The following is an 18,066-nucleotide window of genomic DNA, read 5'->3' as shown; positions in this document are numbered from 1 at the left end:
GTTATATTTTACATAGGAATTTTGAAAGTAATGTTCTGTTAAAAATAAGATGCTAGGGGGCACCTGGGTGGCTCAGTTGGTTGAGTGTCTGACTCTTGGTTTCGGCTCAGGTCATGATTTCATGATCCTGAGAATGAGTCCCAGGTCGGGCTCTGTGCTAGGTGGGGAGTCTGCTTAAGATTTTCTCACTCCCTCTCCCTTTGCCCCACCCCTACTTGTGCTGCAGGGGCACTAGGAAGTAAAATTAGAGCCCTACGACAGAAGGCACAGAGTTAGACCATTTGTTAACCTACAGGCTTCTTTATTGTACTTTTGAAAAGAAGCTAGTGACTTTTGTAAAATTTCAATGTTAAACATTTTAAGGGGTAAAATTTAGCCAGGGCCTCTGTGAATATACTAGAAACTACTGAATTGTGAATTGTGCCCTTTTAAAGGATGTGAATTATATCCCAATAAAGCTGTTAAAACAAACAAATAATAAGAAACAGTGTTGAGAATAAAAAAACAAATTAGTTATGGGTTAATTTCCTAAACTGATTTTCTTGAAGTCTCAAAAAAAAAACATGACTTAATATATCTGAAATGGAAATAGGAAATTACAGCGTTTTCTTGACATTACTTAGACACTTTATTATTCTTGTGAATCATTCATATGAAAAAAGCACTAATCAATCTGCATTTAATTATTAATTACTCCAGAGTAAATTGCCCTTAGGATAGAATAAATTTATTTATACCTGTGAAGCTTCTACTTTGATTTTTTTTTTTTAAGATTTTATTTTTAAGTAATCTCTATATCCAACCTGGGGCCAAACTCACAACCCTGAGATCAGGAGCCACGTACTCCACTGACTGAGCCAGCAAGGTGCCCCCTACTTAGATTTTTAACAAAAAAATTTTACGTTGTTTGTTGCTTACTTGTTACAATGCTAATGACTTGGAGTTATTAGTAGATTTTTTAAATATTCCTGATGATTCTTTTCTTAATTTTCAGAACATGAGCCTTTGAATGTTCCTGAAGTGTTGGCACCAGATGTATATTTAAATCTCAAACTTTCCACTGAAATATCAGAGAAACCTTTGTCACCTTCACCATCTGATCCGGTACTAAATTTGGTATTGGGCTTTGTTCAGAGGTTATAATAATACCTTTGTGCTAAAATTTATTATGGTCATCTGCATTATTCATTTGTATAGATGAAATGAGGCTAAAATCTCATCTGCTACTTTGTTGAAAAGATCAAAAAATTAAGATTTAGATATTATGCCCCAAAGTATTGTAAGCCAAGACCATAACACATACTTCCTGCAGCTTTCCCTAAGTTAAATTCATATAAGCTCCTCTTGTTTAGGATTAAACCTTTTTTTTTTTTTTTTTTTTTTTTTTACAGGGGAAGAGGATTCAGAGTGGCTCTATAGAGTAAAAAGAATGTAACTCTCTTTGATTTTATGTGTTTTGGTTCAGGTTGGACACACTTACATAAATGTAGTTGACATTAAAGCTGATGATCTACAGGAATTGCCTGTCAGAGAAGAGCCTTCAGATGATAATATTATCAGACAGCAAAGTGATCATCTGGAAGTCCCATCTTCTGCAGAGTTACATTATATGGCAGCTTCAGTTACAAACACTGTCCCCCTGCACAGTTTTAAGAATGAAGGTAATAATTTTTTCTTGCCTTTTAAGTAGGTTAAAAACATTTTGAAAAATTCTTCAGTATAGCCTCATTCCCCCTTCTTAGGTCTCTTAGCACTCCTCTTGCAAACCTACTATACTTCTGGATGTTTATATTCACATCTAGAAATGTTCTACTCGTCTCTTAAATACCTTATTTAGAAGGTTAGAATCAATCTTTGTATGCTTTTCATATTCTTGATAGAGTCTGCCACTTCCACCACAGATTTATTTTTTAAACCTGCAAAAGTGTCTCCATCCTGTCTAGATGGAAGAAGCTGGAGGGCAGCAATTTCAGAAGAGAAGGAGCCTGCTATCGCCTCACCTATACCATCAGAAATACAGCAGGATACAGGTGAATGCTCTAGCTGTGGAACATGATTCTCCCCCTTCTCTAAATTACTGTTGTATAGAGATAAGCTCTAAAACTTGGTAATTGCAAAAGAAGCCAGGAAAAGGCTTTTCCCTTGGTAAGGAGAGTGGGGGCAGATAGGTAAATGAGGTAGAGTCATGGTTCCAAGGCTGGGACTCATGGGTGTTTTGCAAGGAGACTACAGCTCTGTTTCCACATATGTCTTTTCTTAAGTAAGGAGGCTAAAAATAAATATCCTGTGGGATGTCATGAGTGCTTTGGTGTTAAAAAGGAATTCTCACATTGACAAAGGTAGGAGAGGCGGCTCACTTAAGCCTCTGACACTTGATTTTGGCTCAGGTCATGATCTCATGGTTCGTGAGATCGAGCCCCGAATTGGGGCTGACAATGCAGAGCCTGCTTGGGATTCTCTCTCTCTCCCTCTCTCTCTACCCCTTCCCTGAACACATGCACGTGCTCTTCTTTCTTTCTCCCCCCCACCCCTTCGTCAAAAATAAACTTTAAAAAGGTGGGAGATTCTAGAATAGCACATAGAAAATACACAAGTATGTAGCCAACCATAAAATATTACTAATAAAATATTCAGTTTATAGTTATAAGCCAGGTTGTATTATTGCTAAATATTTGTAAGATTTAGAAGAATATTTCTCCAAAACCTAAAGTTATTACATCCAGTAGATGATTAGAATAATCTTAATATGCAATCAGACTTCCTGCAATAGAAGCTCAGTCTCTCTTCTGGGTTCCACAGCTGTTGGGAGGAGTGGACCCAGCCTTATGGTTGTCAGATGCTTGGGGGGCAGAGTCCAGCCCTGCCTGCTAATTGTGTATCAACAATGTGCACTCAGGAGATTTGAGGAAGGATGGGTGGCAGGGAAACCTCACTTTAGGATGTGTTGGGGCATGTGTGTTACAGCTGTGTGTACCAGTAAGTGCTAGCATTTCAGATTTTGAAGCCTTTGCCCTTTCTCTCTCCTGTCTTGGGGCTGTTTGGTGCATGGGTACTGGAGGGAGAATGTATGAAGCTAACCATCTTTCAGGCTGGGGAAGTGTGTGGGGAAGTGAAAAGAGCTTGACTTTTATTTTTTTAATTAAAAAAAAGTATTTATTTTTGAGAGAGAGAGCGAGAAACAGCACAAATGGGGAAGGGGCAGAGAGAGAGAAAGAGGGAAACACAGAATCTGAAACAGGCTCAGAGCTCAAATCCATGAAGTGTGACCTCATGACCTGAGCTAAAGTCGGACGCTTAACCGCCTGAGCCACCCAGGCACCCCAGAGGTTAACTTTTAGATTCAAATAGAACAGACCCAGTTTTTAGTCCCAGCTCTGTCACTTCAGAGTTTGGATACTTTTTGCAAGTAAATTAACTTTATCTGATCCTTACTTGCATCTCTGTGAGATACAACCTCATAGGGTTGTCATGTGGGTTACATCCAGCCAAATACCTGTGGGCTACTTAATTAGTTTCCCTTCATTTTCACACCCATCAACTGGAACCACACCCATCTCCCTGTGATCCTGACTGTGCTCAGCTAGCATTTCAAATTACTTACAAGCTACTGGTTAATTTCCTTCATCAGTGAGATCAAGTCTATTCCACCTTGTGGAAGATCATTCTCTGGATCTGGTTATAAAAATATGTTAGCGGACCCTTCTCCCTTTATTAAATCAAGCAACTTTAAAATGCCAATGAAAAGGAAGAGTTTTATATTTTGAAAATAAATTCCATCATGGTATTTATATAACATACCTTAAAGATTCAGAATATAGGGGCGCCTGGGTGGCTCAGTCGGTTAAGCATCTGACTTCGGCTCAGGTCATGATCTCACCGTTCGTGAGTTCGAGCCCACGTCGGGCTCTGTGCTGACAGCTCAGAGCCTGGAACCAGCTTCAGATTTTGTGTCTTCCTCTCTCTGCGCCCCCCCCCCCCCCCCACCCCTTGGTCACACTCTGTCTGTCTTTCTCTCTCACAAGTAAATAAACATTAAAAAAAACTTTTTTTTAAAGATTCAGAATATAGTTATACAATAGAGTTGAGTGGGATTTGTATTATAGCAAAAGGCTGGCAGAAGGGAGGACAGGGTCCCTAAGTATTTAAAACAAAAGCAAAACAAATAATAATTTCTGCTTTTAGTGATACTTGCTCACCATTTTGAATGACAGCAGCTTCCTATTTTAGAAACCATCTCCAAAAGGAATGCTTTCAGCTATTAATAGCAAGCAGAGCTTTGCTGGATGGACAGAGGGAGAACATTTCAGTGTCAGTGGAACTCAGTATTTAACCCTCCTAGATTTTTGCTGTTAGTCAGTGGGAGTGGAGCAGATTCTCCAGAGAAAGGGAAGCTATGTTTCATTATGTATGTAGGCCATTCTGGATTTTGAGCATGTCTGGTTCTTTTGCTACATTTTCTACGTGAAGTTTGTATATGAAATTCTTTCCTGAGAGTGACTAAGGGACTAAGTGACTTCAGGCTGCTGAGAAACAGGAAGGATAGATGGTAAAGTACTGTGAGTCAAGCTATAAAAAGGTAAGGCCAGGGGTGCCTGACTGGATCAGTCAGAAGAGCATGCAACTCTTGAATCTCAGGTTCATGAGTTTGAGCCTCACGTTAGGTGTAGAGATTCCTTATAAAAAAAAAAAAAAAAAAGTAAGGCCAAAACAGGTAGGGGAAGATAATACAACCACCATTGCCAGCATTGGAATTTACCATTATCTTCTCATCGGAAGCTTCACGCTAGACTGGGGCTGGGAGATAATAAGCACTATATATTTATATATTTAGTGATTCCATGTATTTAGTGATTCACATTTTTCAGAGTGTTTTGTTGCATAATTTGATCCTCACAAACCTCTTTGAGTTAGGTAGGACAGGCATCATAATCCTCATTTGAGTGACTATTCAATAAACGCTAAGACAGGGGCCAGATATCAGGGCTGAAGAAGAGAGTACTACCAGGTTCTCTGCCTGTGGGCTCACCTACAGGAGGAAAGGAAGGCAGAGAAGGAGATGATTATGACACAGCATGGTAAGTGCTGTCAAGGTGGTATGGATGAGATTCTTGGGGAATACACCGTGTAATCCATCTCCAGGGAGGACTGGACTATTGGGAGGAGAGACGCCTAAATGGAATCTTAAAGGAAAGTAGGACTTGGTGAGACAAAAGGCATACAGACTGAGAGAATAGGTTGTGCAATGACTTGGAAGTTTGATGAGGCCTGCAGAGATTGAGAAAATTGAAGTTCATTTGGTTTAGAGGCAGTGGAGCAGTTTGCTTGTTTAAGAAACAGCAAGAGATGAGCTGGAGAGGGGGGCAGAGGAAAGACTGAATGTCATTGTCCTCACAGGCATTTGGACTTTTAAGATGAAGGCATTAGAGAAACACTGAAGACTTTGAGGTGAGAAAGGAACAATATCAGATTTGTCTTTTAAAAGATCTTGAGAGGGGGGACACCTGGGTGGCTCAGTCAGTTGAGCATTTGACTCCTGATCTTGGTTTGGGTCATAATCTCATGGTTCGTGAGATCCAGTCCCGGGTCAGATTCTGCTCTGACAGAGTGGATCCTGCTTAGGATTCTCTCTCTTACTCTCTCTGTGCTTCCCTGGTTGTGCACACATTGTACTCTCTCTTTCTCTGAAAATGAATAAATAAACTAAAAAAAAAAAGAGAGAGATTCTCTCTCTCTCTCCCCCTGCCCCTCTCCCCCACTTGCATTCTCTCTCTCTCAAATAAAAAATTTAAAAAAAAATCTGTGTGGAAGATGGACTACATGAGGGCAAAATAGAGATACTAATTAGCGTCTATCTATTGTGAAAGCTTCACCTAAGCAGTGGTAGTAGGAATGGAGATTTTGGTTGGTAATCCTCAATATTCGGTGTTACTTTGGATCTGAAGGAAAGAGAAGAAGCTTGAATGACTCTCAGGCCTGTGGCTTAGGAACCTGGGTGAATGATAGTGCTGTTCACCAACCTGGGGAATCAGGAAGAGGGGGCAGGTTGGAGGGGCAGAGTTTCGATTGGTGTGCTTTTGGGACAACCTAAATGAGATATCCAGGACACAGGGCTGGAGCTCACAAAGGTGCCATGTGAATTTGAGAGTCACCTGTGCATCAGTGACATCACCCAGGGAGAGTGGGCAGGGTGAGAAGAAAAGTGAGCAGAGATTGGCACCCTGGAAATACTGATGGGTCAGAGGGGCAGGTGCAGAAGAGAAGAACAAGAAGACAACTAAGATGGAAGACCAGTAAGGGGAGGAAGAGACCCAGAAGCCAGAAAAAGGATGCATTTAAAAAAGTGTTTCAAATTTGGGACAAGAATCAATTGACTTGAAGAGTAAGGGAGAGTCATTGGCTTTGATATTGGTCTTGAGAGGTTTGGTGTTAGCCTGAGATCCCATGTAGAGTTGGTAATGGCCCACAGCAGGCCTGGCTTTTACTGTGTGACATTGTTGGTTTTCAAGTAGAGTTTTTAAAAAGTCAAGAATATTAAATAAAGTTGCTTTTTGATGAAGCAGAGGGTAAAAGTAACATTCAAACTGCCTTGTATACGGAGTCCTATGGTAATAGTAATACTGTTACATATTCTTATTTCACAACAGACAACTCTCAGAAGTCAGGAAGCTGAAGTGTTAGAAAATTTCTGAAGGAATGTTTTGTTGACTTAAACTGAGGTCTTCAAAAAAATTAGATCATCAGCATCTACTTCTCCCTTAATTGTAATCAATTCTGATATTACCTTTATTACTATTTAGATATGCTGAAGCCAGATTGCCGATTCAAAGAGCAGAGCTCAAAGTCATCTGCCGCAGAGGAGTATCTGCTCTGGGAGCTACTGCGGGATGTCTCTGCGGCTCGTCCCGCACAGAGCTCTGCAGCTCGCCGGCTAGAGCATCTTACGTCTAAGCTTCAGAAAATTGATGAACAACTGTTAGCAATAGAGAACATTGCTGAAAACATAGAACGGGATTGCCCCAGACAAAAAGTGCTAGATCGACATCGTGATAAGGTAGACTGTCTTTTATTTTAGCTATTTGTTTGTTACTGAGTTATTAGATTTTGGTGTGATGTAAGTTTGGATGGACATTTGATTTTTCAAAATAATGGGAAATTAATTAATTAATTAATTTATTTATTTTTTGAATTTAGGGTTTCTCAACCTCAGCATGACTGACATTTGGGCCAGATAACTCTTTGTTGTAGGAGGCCGTCCTGTGCATTGTAGGATGTTTAGTAGCATAATAATAATAAAAATGTCTTCAGATGTTGCCAAATGTTCTTTGGGTGGCAAAATCACCCCCAGTTGAGGACCACTGCCTTAAACTTTTAAGAAGTGAACCAGTGCTTCCTACCATGAAAAGAAATAGTTGAATTAGAAAACAAGAATGTGGTTTTAAATGAACCCTGCCCTTAATTATCATTTTCTTAAGCAAGATTTTTTTTTTAACTTTACAAATATTGTTGTCTTTATATTTGGAATTCTCGGTTTCTTTTAAATATTTTATACAATGGGAATAGTAGTCCTTAGATGGTTTCTGTATCTTTAAAAAATACTCATGAGAAAGTGATTATTTATGTGTATTATCATGGTAGTTAGACAAATAGAAAGGAAGTCTTAAACATGAATTAATTATTTTGCACAAACCTTTTTTTTTTTAGGAAGTAAAATTCACATAAAATAAAGATTAAGGAACTAACAGTAAAAATATTTTGAGTGTGTAAAAGCCTTGTATTGGGAAATGCAAATTGGTCTGCAGGATAAGAATTCCATCACTGACTTACCTAACAAATATTCCAGGTTGCTAGCAGGTTGAGATTTTAAAAGATGTATTTATTAGGTTTATAGTATTTCTTTAATTCAAACACTTAACACATATTAAAAAGTTAAGATTAAACACATGTGAAATTACACTGAAAAAATACGAGGTAGGGCTACTATTAAGTAACATTATTATGATGTTTATTTGGTTGTTTTCCTTTTTGTTTTTTTTAACCCAGACTTAAATATATCACTTCAAAATGAGTGTTAAGTTTCAGAGTCATCTTTGGAACTCCTTATTTCAAGGAATCACTTTCAAAGTTGCTTTATGTCCTAGTATACTAAGCATATCTAAAGCCAAATACGTTACTTAGCCTTGAATCTAGTCTTAATCCTGGCTTGCTCCAGAGTCCAAGAGTTTGTTCCTTCAGTAAACGTTGAGCTTCTGCTATATGCTGGGCCATGTGCTAAGTTGTGGGAATGGAAAGATAAACAAGGCATACATAGTCACTACTCTCAAGCAGCTTAGAATCTAACAAGGGAAGACAGATGTATACCCCAGTATATGCGTATGAACAGGGTGCAGTGAGAACAGTATGGGACACACGACCTGTTGTGACTAGAGAAGTGAGTGAGTGAAGGGGTGGCATCAGAGAAGGCTCTGTAGAGCTTACTCTTGAGCTGATAATGAATTGATATTCATCAGTGAGATAAGGAAAGGCTGATGGGACATTGTGAGGTAGAGGTTGATGGTACTGGGCTTTAAGACATCTGGCAGTAGAGGTAGGTAGGGGCAGGTAAGGCATGATGGAAAGTATTGTTTTCCATGTCAAGTGATTAGGATTTTATCCCATAAATAGGCAGTAGGAAACCATTGAAGAATTTTAAGCAGTGAAATGATATGATCAGATACTCTGGCAGCAGTGTGGAGGGGAGATTGGAGAGGATAAGACTGAGAACAGGGAGATCAACTGGGTCACAGTGGTTCTAAACTGACTCATTAGAGTCATCTTGGGGAACTTGTTAGAATTGCAAACTTATGGCCTCATACCCCTGAGATTCTGATTTTAAGTAATCCTAGGGTGGGACCCAGGAATTTGTGTTATTAGTAAGCTTCAAAAATGATTCTTATGTAGCTAGCTCTGTAATTTTTGTAGTTAGCTCTATACTGGGTTTACTGATTGATGTTTGAGATCCACTGAATACCAAGCCAAGAAGTAACAATAACCTGAACTTTAGCATTGAGGATGAAGGGAAGGATGTTGCAGGACTCAGAGGGTGATCGGTTGTGGGAAGGTGAAGAATAGAAAGATCACATTGGTGTCCAGATTTTGAGCCTGGAGTCATTTTCCAAACTAGGGAAGAAGTAGTATGTGTGTTTTGGGAGGAGGGAGGCACAGTGATTTCAGTCAGAAACATGTTAAATTTGAGGTGCTGTGAGATTAGTAGGCAGTTGGATATATGCTTCTGGAGCTTAGGAGCTAGATTTGGGTTGATGGTACAGATTTTAGAGTCCTTAGGAGGAAGTTCGAATCATAATAGGGCATTCACCCAGAGAGAGTACACTGAATGAGAAGTAAAAGAGGATAAAGGACAGAATTTTGTGGGTGCACAAACTTTTAAAGATGAAGATTCAACCACAAAGCTTGAGAAGGAACATTCTGAGGTAGTAAGAGACTCAGGAGAAAGCAAGCCAAAGGAAGAGTTTCGAGAAGGAATTTCCACATATCTGGATCCATTACATAAAAGGACAGATGTGTAAGTCGTGATCTTTTTCAAAATATACATGGCAGGCCTACTGAATCTGGGGTGGTAGGGTATGGACAGAGGAAGGGGCAGTGGCTTGGCAAGGGGAAGGGTGCAGATCACACACATGTATTTTGAAAAAGTTCCTAAAAATTCTGTAACCGCTCCCCTCTCGGCCCAAGCCTTTTTTAACATTGGAGGACAGGGATTGTGCCTTTTGCTTGGCACATGTCAGGCATTTGATGAATGTTTATTTAATGGCTATCTTTGCTCTCTCAGTTTTAGATTCTGACAGTAATAAAATCACATTTATATAATAAAGACTTATCACCAGAACAGTTAATAATAATTGTAGCACAAGCTTGGGAGACAATTTCAAAGGAAGAGAGGTTGCTCAAACTCCAAAAGTATTTAGTCTGCTAAGGTGACTACTTTGAAGGAGCTAGCACTAATTTAAATGAAATGTTGGGCATATTGTTTTAAAATATTCTCATCCTGTTGTAATGTACACATAAATACAGAGGTTTTGACTTGTGTATTTTAATTAATAGAACAGACTGTAAGCCTGGAAGAGGCAGAGGGATACTTTTGCACAAGTGCTGACGAGGGGCTTTGAAGACCTAGGTTGAGATCCATATTCTGCCACTAAGAAAGTCACTCAATTTCTTTGGGCCCTCTTCTCTCATCTGTAAAATGAAGGTTTTGTCTAAGTGGTAATTAACATTCCTCCCCAGTCTAAAATTATGTGATGCTGTTTTCCTTAGGAAAGGTTAAATCATTTAGACTACAAATAGATAAAAATTTCCTTCTCTTTATCTGTCCCCACCATTTAGCTCTTACTGGATGTAATCCCATTTCTTTCACTTGTTCCCTTAATATTTAAAATGAACATAAAATTATTTAACAATGTTGTGAAATTATCAAACTAAAATTTTCAAGTTATTTTTTTGTATGTGTTTTTCTACAGGGTGCATCCTTAGACCATATTGAATTGTCCTCTGGTCTTGAATCTGAAAAAACATCTGCTTCAAAAGCCACTGGTATTTTGGAAGGTTTGTGTGTGTGGTGGGGGGGAGAGCAGGGGGGCCTGACCTTGCTCTGAAAGGGGAAGCATTGCCCTTGGGAGTGCCAGAATTGGGGACAGTTTTCATTTGTGAGCTGAAGCCATCAGTCCCCTAATTGTTAGATTAGGATATTTTTGTGATCATGTGATTGGCTCCCACCCATGCCATTTTTTCCTGAGAAGCCAGTGCTGTAAACTCCTAGAGTGGGGCAGCACCAGCCACACACTCGCTGAGGTTGCACACAGCTTTGTGCTGTGGTTGCTCTTTGTCCCTGGTCATCTGCAGAACTGGAATTTGAGGTTCTGATTAAATGGCCAGGCAGTGGTGAGATGGTATGTTTTTGCATTTCTCATCGAAATAATGAAACGAGGGTACTTAAAAACTTTTCTACTATATCTATAGTTGTTATCCTTACACTGTCTTTCTTTCAGTCTTGTCAGCAATGTAATGCGTTTTTTAAAAACAGGCTTTGGTTTGTTGATTCTGTTTAATTTTTTTTTAATGTTTATTGTTGAGAGAGAGAGAGAGAGAGAGTGCAAGTGGGGGAAGGGCAGAGAGAGGGGGACAGAGAATCCCAAGGAGGCTCTGTGCTGACAGCAGAGAAGCCCAATGCGGGGCTCAAACTCATGAACTGTGAGAGTATGACCTGAGCTGAAACCAAGAGTTGAATGCTTAACTGACCAAGCCACCCAGGCGCTCCTAATTTTCTTTTTCATAAATTTCTATTCTTAGCTTTATGATTTCTTCTGTTTTTGAGGGCTTAACCTGTTGACCTTTTCCTAACTTCATTCTTTATCTTTTTCTAATGTGTGCATTTGAAGCCGAACATGTTCTTGTAAGGACCCAGACAGGAGTGTTGATATGAACCACGTTTTGGTGTTGTTCAGATCTAAGTAGTTTGTAATTTGTATTAATATGTCTTCTTTAGGGACATCTGGGTGGCTTACTCTGTTAAGTGTTCAACTCTTGGTTTTGGCTGAGGTAATGATCTCACAGTTCGCTTGGGTCTCCATGCTGACAGCACAGAGCCTTCTTGGTATCTCTCTCTCCCTCTCTCTTTCCTCCTCTCTCTCCCTCTCTCTGCTTCTCCCCCACTTCTGCTCACTCACTCTCTCAAAATAAATAAATAAACTTAGAAAAAAAATATCTAGTTTGTGAAAGGGATTTTTAGATTCTCAATATTATGGGGTTAGGGCTATATTTTTAATTTATTTACATTTTCATTGTATTATGTTTGTTTGAGAGAGTAAGCACACACATACAGGGGAGGAGCAGAGGGAGAGAGGGGAGCAGAGAGAGAGGATCTTGAGCAGGCTCCATGCCCAGTTTGTGATCTCTCACAAACTGTGAGATCATGACCTGAGCTGAAAAATAAAGAGTAAGATGCTTACCCAACTGAGCTACCCAGGTGCCCCTGGAATTTTCTCTTTATTTTTGGCTTATTTTATATTTTTGATACAAGTGTGTCTCAGTGTAAATACAAGTGTGTCTTGATACAAGTGTGTCTCATTTTAAAAATTTATTCTATATGGGAGAGGAATGATTCTTTAAGTTGCAGGTTTAATGTTGGTTATTTTTCATCCATTTCCTTTTGGAGTATTGCTTCCTCCCCATTCTTTCTGTTCTGTTTTCTAAAACACCAGCTATTTGGACCTTCTCGCTTTATTCTGTCTCTTAACTATTAATTGCCATCTTTTTATCTCTCAGTGATATACTCAGGGTGATGTCATCCAATCTGTCTTTTAGTTTACTAATTTTCTCTTCCGTGTCTTCTTTGCTGTAGGATTTAATTTTTTTTTTTTTTTTTACTGCATTCTTAATGTCTACAGGTTCTGTTTATTTCTTTTTCAAATCTATCTGTTTGCTGGATGTACTATCCTGTTCTTTTATTATGGTTTCTATGCCCTTTTATCTATTTAATGATTTTAGTAATATTTTATGCCCTTTCATACTGTTTTACTTCATGTGTGCATATTCTCAGTAGTCAAATCTGCATACTGCTCTCTTTCATGGTTGTTTCTTTGTGCGATTTGTAATTAAAAAAATTTTTTTTAACATTTTTATTTTTGGGGTAGAGAAAGATAGAGAGCAAGCAGGGGAGGGGCAGACACAGAATCTGAAATAAGCTCCAGACTCTGAGTTGTCAGCACAGCGCCTGGCGTGGGGCTCAAACCCACACACCATGAGATCATGACCTGAACCAAAGTTGGACACTTAAATGACTGAGCCACCCAGGCACCCCTGTAATTTTTTTTTTTTTTTTTTTTATCATGAACTTATCTTTAGGAGAGTTCTGCTGGGTTGTATACACTTGTCTTTGAAGTGGTTTTGTATTTGCTTCTTGCTATCTGCTGAAGTAGAAAGAGTTTGGGGAACAAGTTTTCCTATACATTTCTTGGCTTGGAGTTGCTTTACTACATAGATGGTATAAATTCAGATCCCATATCTGCTTGTGGCAAGACAGAGGTTTTGATTTCTCAGAGTTGACTTATTTTTCTCCCATCTACCATTCAGGAAGATAGAAAACTTCTTTGCTGCTTCTCCATGGTTTTTCTTATCCTCATTTTATGGACAGACCTATCCTTTAGTGCTCTAGGCCATGTGAAGGTAGCTCAGTTCTCCCCATGGCTGATGGCAGAAACCACATCTCCTGTTTCTCTATGGATTATCCCAGCATCCTTCTCCATATATTGCCCAGCTTTGATTCCTTTTTCTTTTCTGGCACTGAGGGATTTCTTTATTTACAGGGCTTGTTTGCATATTAATCTATTTATTTTATTTTTTAATTCCTTTTAAGTAGGCTCCATGCTCAATGTGGGAGTTGAACTCACAACCGCATGACCTTGAGATGAGGAGTCACATGCTCTACTGACTAAGCCAGCCAGTGTCCCTAATCTTTTTTTTTTTTTTTTAATTTAGCATTTCTTCTGTGTTTTTATAACAGGGTATGAACCTGTCCACTTCAGCTCAGTCTGCCATGTTTTCTGAAACTGATAATAAACTTAACAGTTTTGGGGTGCCTGGGTGGCTTAATTGGTTAAGTGTCCAGTTCTTGATTTCAGCGCAGGCCATGATCTCATGGTTCGTGAGTTCAAGTCCTGCATCAGGCTCTGCTCTGACAACACAGAGCCTGCTTGGGATTCTCTCTCACACTCTCTCTCTGCCCATTCCCTGCTCACATTCTCTCTCTCTCTCCTTTCTCTCTTTTGCTCTCTCTCAAAATAAATAAACTTTAAAAAAATAATAAACTTAATTTAAAAAAAAAAAAGCATAATTTTTTTTTTTACTGTGAGAGAGGTTAAGTTTTAAATATATTCAATTATATCATTATATAGTGGAAAGTTATCAAAATAATACGTTGTAAACTTCTATCTGTTGCCATGTAAAAGGGTTAACTAAGTGTTGTATCTTTTTTCCCTGTGCTTTCTTTCTTCTACTATTTTCCTTTGGATTAGCACATTTCCTGACTCATAGGAATGAGGAGGATCAAAGTGACAAAGAGGAGATTTCAGAAGCTGAATTTTCAGTAACAGAAACTCATTCTAGTCAGAAAACCTGTGTATTTCCTTCTGCTGATTCAGCGGTCAGCCTTTTCAGTGGCCAGAGTACAACTTCTCCTGGTATTGTTCTTCCCTTTTTTTGTTTACACTCTTATCTTCCAATACACTATTGCTGAAGAGTGTTTACTGGGAACACAGTTGTGAAGGATTTGTGAAGCCATTTTGCAATATTTATAAATTTTGGGGCAAGGGAAGTTACAATTTGTACCATTTATTGAAGAACTGTATTGTCATCTTCATTAGATATTGCAAGGATATATCTCTAACAAGATATAATGTATGATTAGATATCTCCAAGTTATTTTAATAAAATGTTAAGTGTATAGCAACTGGAATTACTGTACTATCTGATTTTTACAAAAATTGAGAAATTCAAACTCTGCCAACATTGAGAACCTGGAGTTTTAATTATGAAAACAAAACAACAGCTGTAGTGTATTGAGCCTCTGCTGGGTCCCCGATATTGCTGTGTTACATGCATTGACCCTGGTGTAAGCCTAACCTGTGAGGTAGATGCCATTATTGTCCCCATTTTATAGTGGAGGATATTGAGACTTAGAAAAGTTTAGTGCTATTTTTCTGTTTCATTTGGAGCTGGCAGTTAAAATGCTATTGTTTAGTCCTAACAAATACATTTTGTCATATGAATAATAGGTTATACTAAATATAACACTTGGGCTACTGATAGTGGCTTTGAAATATATATTTTTTAGCCCTTAGCTATTGATGGTCAAAAATGATGAATTTACTGAGGGTTTATAGTATATTTTATTATCATTTTTAAAGTTAATATAAGCAGTAAAAATGCTATTTAAAAAAACTGTTGTGTAAGGTTTATTTATTTATTTTGAGAGAGAGAGAGTTGGGGAAGGGCACAGAGAGAGTGAGACAGAGAATCCCAAGCAGGCTCCATGCTGTCAGCACAGAGCCTGACATGGGGCTTGAACCCATGAGCCATGAGATCATGACCTGAGCCGAAATCAAGAATAAAAAGCTCAATCAGCTGAGCCACCCAGGCTCCCCAAAGATGGTATTTTTAAATGACATTGCTGTTATTTAAATAAAACTAGTAAGAATCTGGCTTTAAGTCCTGTAATTTTTTTCTCTAAGTTCTTTGTAGATTCCATTTGTGTTTTAGTCATCACGGGGAGACAATCATTTCTGCTTCACCAGGTTGTTGTGAAGGTTGACTATTGTATATAAAGCACTGAGCTGCGAACCTGATTCCTCTAGGGTCTCCGTCATCGGCAGCTTTTCTCTCCCCACTTACAGGGGAGAGATGACAAATGACGTTAAGGAGGTTGCAGAGAGTTCTGACTGTATGTGAGAAGCATAAACTCCATTTTATCCCAGGGAATCACTGGAGAATTCTGAGCAGAAAAGTATAATGAGGGGGTTTTGAGAAAGACTAGAATGGAGGCAGAGATCCTTTGGTGAGCTGTTAAATTCATCTGGCCTGTGAAACAGTAAGAACCTGGGCAGTGTGTAAGAAAGCGAGAGACATTCTGAATAGGCAACTGCTGTCACTAAGTGGATAAAAGAGGAGAAGGAGAAAATGAATGGCTACTTTGTGTTGTTAGACTATAGGCATGAGGATATCCTAGCTCTGATGTCAAATTCGAGAGCACCTGTAGACCAATTGTAATAGTTGAATGTGATGCTGGGGTATATAAATGGCCATATTTAGGATCCAGTTTTTTATAGGAAGTGGAACTTGATGAGAGGTTTAAGCCTGAAAAACAGATGTAAGAGCCTTTTATATAATTATATAGTTAAGAATTAGTGCATCTGTTATCACCAAGCAATATGGAAAAAGGGAAAATGCCAAAGAGCAACCTGTGAAATGTCACCCTGTAGAGAGGAAGGGGAGCCTCCCAGTGAGGGACATGGACAAGTAGACTCTGGCAAGGGATTTTCAAGAAGTAGTAAGTGGCTAACAGTTTCACAAGAATCCATAAAGTCAAGAATAAAGATTGAATTTGTTAAGGACATTGGGTACTTTCAATATAAATATGAAGAGTAGAAGAAAGCTGGCTGGGGATAGAGATAGGCTCAAGAAGCTGTAAGTATAGACTACTTAAGAATTCTGATATTAAAAGGAAGTAGAAAAATAAGAGAAATGAAGTCAAAGATCATTTCAAGATGGGGGTAAAGACAAAATCTTTAATGTTTAAAGGAAGAAGAAAAGAAAGTAGGAAAAGTGAGATGGAAAGTACCAGGTTGGGGAGGTGATTCATTCAGGATTGTAATAGCTTCTTAAGTTAGGAAGTGAGAGAAGAAAGGAGAAATGTCAGTAAATGGCATAACACATATAAAGATGGATAATTAAAATGTTTTTCTCTAGTATTCAATATCTAATGTAAATTAAAAAGGAAACCAAATTATTTTTTAGAGTACAGAATTTAGATGCCCTAATGGGTGTTTTCTCTTCCAAAGTTGGCATCTTAGAAGGATGGATAGTCACTCTCTTACTTCTAATGCTCAAAACCAGCTTAGATTTTCTCCTTTGAAATTGACTTCTGTTTCTTAGCACAGTCTTGTGGGTTTTTAAAAAAAATTTGTGAGAGAGAGAGCACAAGTGGGGAATGGGGCGGGGTGGGTGGGGGGAGAACAGAGGATCCAAAATGGGCTCCGCGCTTATAGCAGAGAGCCCGATGCAGGACTCGAACTCTACAAACTGCAAGATCATGACCTAAGCTGAAATCAAGAGTTGGATGCTTAACGACTGAGCCATCCAGGTGCCCTTCTTGTGATTGATCTTAACGGTGGCAAATAATTTACTCACTGAAAACAGATCTAAGTTTTGGAAATAGCTACAAGATTTCCAGAGGCATTTCTGGGAAATGAGGTAGATAATCAGGCTGAGAGTCACTGTTTGGAATTAAAAAAAAAAAAAAAGGAATTGTGATTTTCAAGGAATAAAGCCGATCTGTGTGTTCAGTAAATTATGAAGGCAGTCCCATAGAAGAGTTCCAAAACTGGTTTGAAAATGAACTAAGGATCAAATCATCCTGTGTAACTACTATGAAAAGGTATTTATTTGGATATAACACTTTTCTGCCCTTTGATAAAAGGAATCAGAAAAGAAATTTATAGTTATGATCTCATGGTTCAGGAGTTTGAGCCCTGCATTGGGATCCTCTGGTCCCCCCGCCGCCGCCCCTCCTCACTTGCTCTCTCTCTCTCTCTCTCTCTCTCTCAAAAATAAAACATCTTAAAAAATTAGATATTCTCCCAAATGTATTACTTTTAGATCACCAGAGCTTTTTTGTTTTTTGTTTTAGTAAATTGCACTTCAGTATTTTATTTTATTTATTTTTTTTTTTTTAATTTTTTTTTTTCAACGTTTTTTATTTATTTTTGGGACAGAGAGAGACAGAGCATGAACGGGGGAGGGGCAGAGAGAGAGGGAGACACAGAATCGGAAACAGGCTCCAGGCTCCGAGCCGTCAGCCCAGAGCCTGACGCGGGGCTCGAACTCACAGACCGCGAGATCGTGACCTGACTGAAGTCGGACGCTTAACCGACTGCGCCACCCAGGCGCCCCAACACTTCAGTATTTTAAACTGTGTAGTAAGCAAAGGACTGTACTTCCTAAAGTATATTATTCCGAGTACTCTGGATAGAAAAGCAATAATCTGAAAATGCAGAGAGTATTCACTACCAAATAGCTTATTCAAGAGGAGGATAAGAATACTACACATACGTATCTTTAAACCTATTTGGAGGTTTAAATATATTTCAATTTCTGGTTATATAATTTCTAAATCGGATTAATAGATGAAAGTAAAAAGATAACTGACCTAAAATTTTTATTAATAATGTTTCTTTTTTTAGGTGTGAATAACAGTGATGAGTTATTCGAGAGGTAAATATCTTAAGAATTAATTCACAA

At 38.6% G+C, this 18,066-nt stretch overlaps 1 protein-coding gene across 10 annotated transcripts in view; it reads left to right on the top strand.

Annotated features, from left to right (window-relative positions):
• The window catches only part of CPLANE1 (ciliogenesis and planar polarity effector complex subunit 1), a 139,051-nt gene that overhangs the window by 94,654 nt on the left and 26,331 nt on the right, over window positions 1–18,066 (top strand). For 6 of the 10 annotated variants that reach the window (XR_009258178.1, XM_058717773.1, XM_058717766.1 and 3 more), the window contains 7 exons: window positions 995–1,104; window positions 1,466–1,661; window positions 1,881–2,030; window positions 6,798–7,051; window positions 10,515–10,599; window positions 14,067–14,231; window positions 18,009–18,039. Coding sequence is in view for 9 of the 10 variants with exons in the window: in XM_058717773.1 (XP_058573756.1) it covers window positions 995–1,104; window positions 1,466–1,661; window positions 1,881–2,030; window positions 6,798–7,051; window positions 10,515–10,599; window positions 14,067–14,231; window positions 18,009–18,039 (991 nt within the window). In the remaining variant the exon portion in view is untranslated. The remainder of the gene's footprint in view (window positions 1–994; window positions 1,105–1,465; window positions 1,662–1,880; window positions 2,031–6,797; window positions 7,052–10,514; window positions 10,600–14,066; window positions 14,232–18,008; window positions 18,040–18,066) is intronic. The other 4 variants (XM_058717803.1, XM_058717747.1, XM_058717757.1 and 1 more) reach the window with 3 other exon arrangements.

The sequence above is a fragment of the Neofelis nebulosa genome, chromosome 1 (genome assembly GCF_028018385.1).
Source record: "Neofelis nebulosa isolate mNeoNeb1 chromosome 1, mNeoNeb1.pri, whole genome shotgun sequence".
Taxonomy (NCBI): Eukaryota; Metazoa; Chordata; class Mammalia; order Carnivora; family Felidae; genus Neofelis; species Neofelis nebulosa.
The sequence above is the reverse complement of the archived record's forward strand: the minus strand, read 5'-3'. Positions and strand labels throughout refer to the sequence as shown.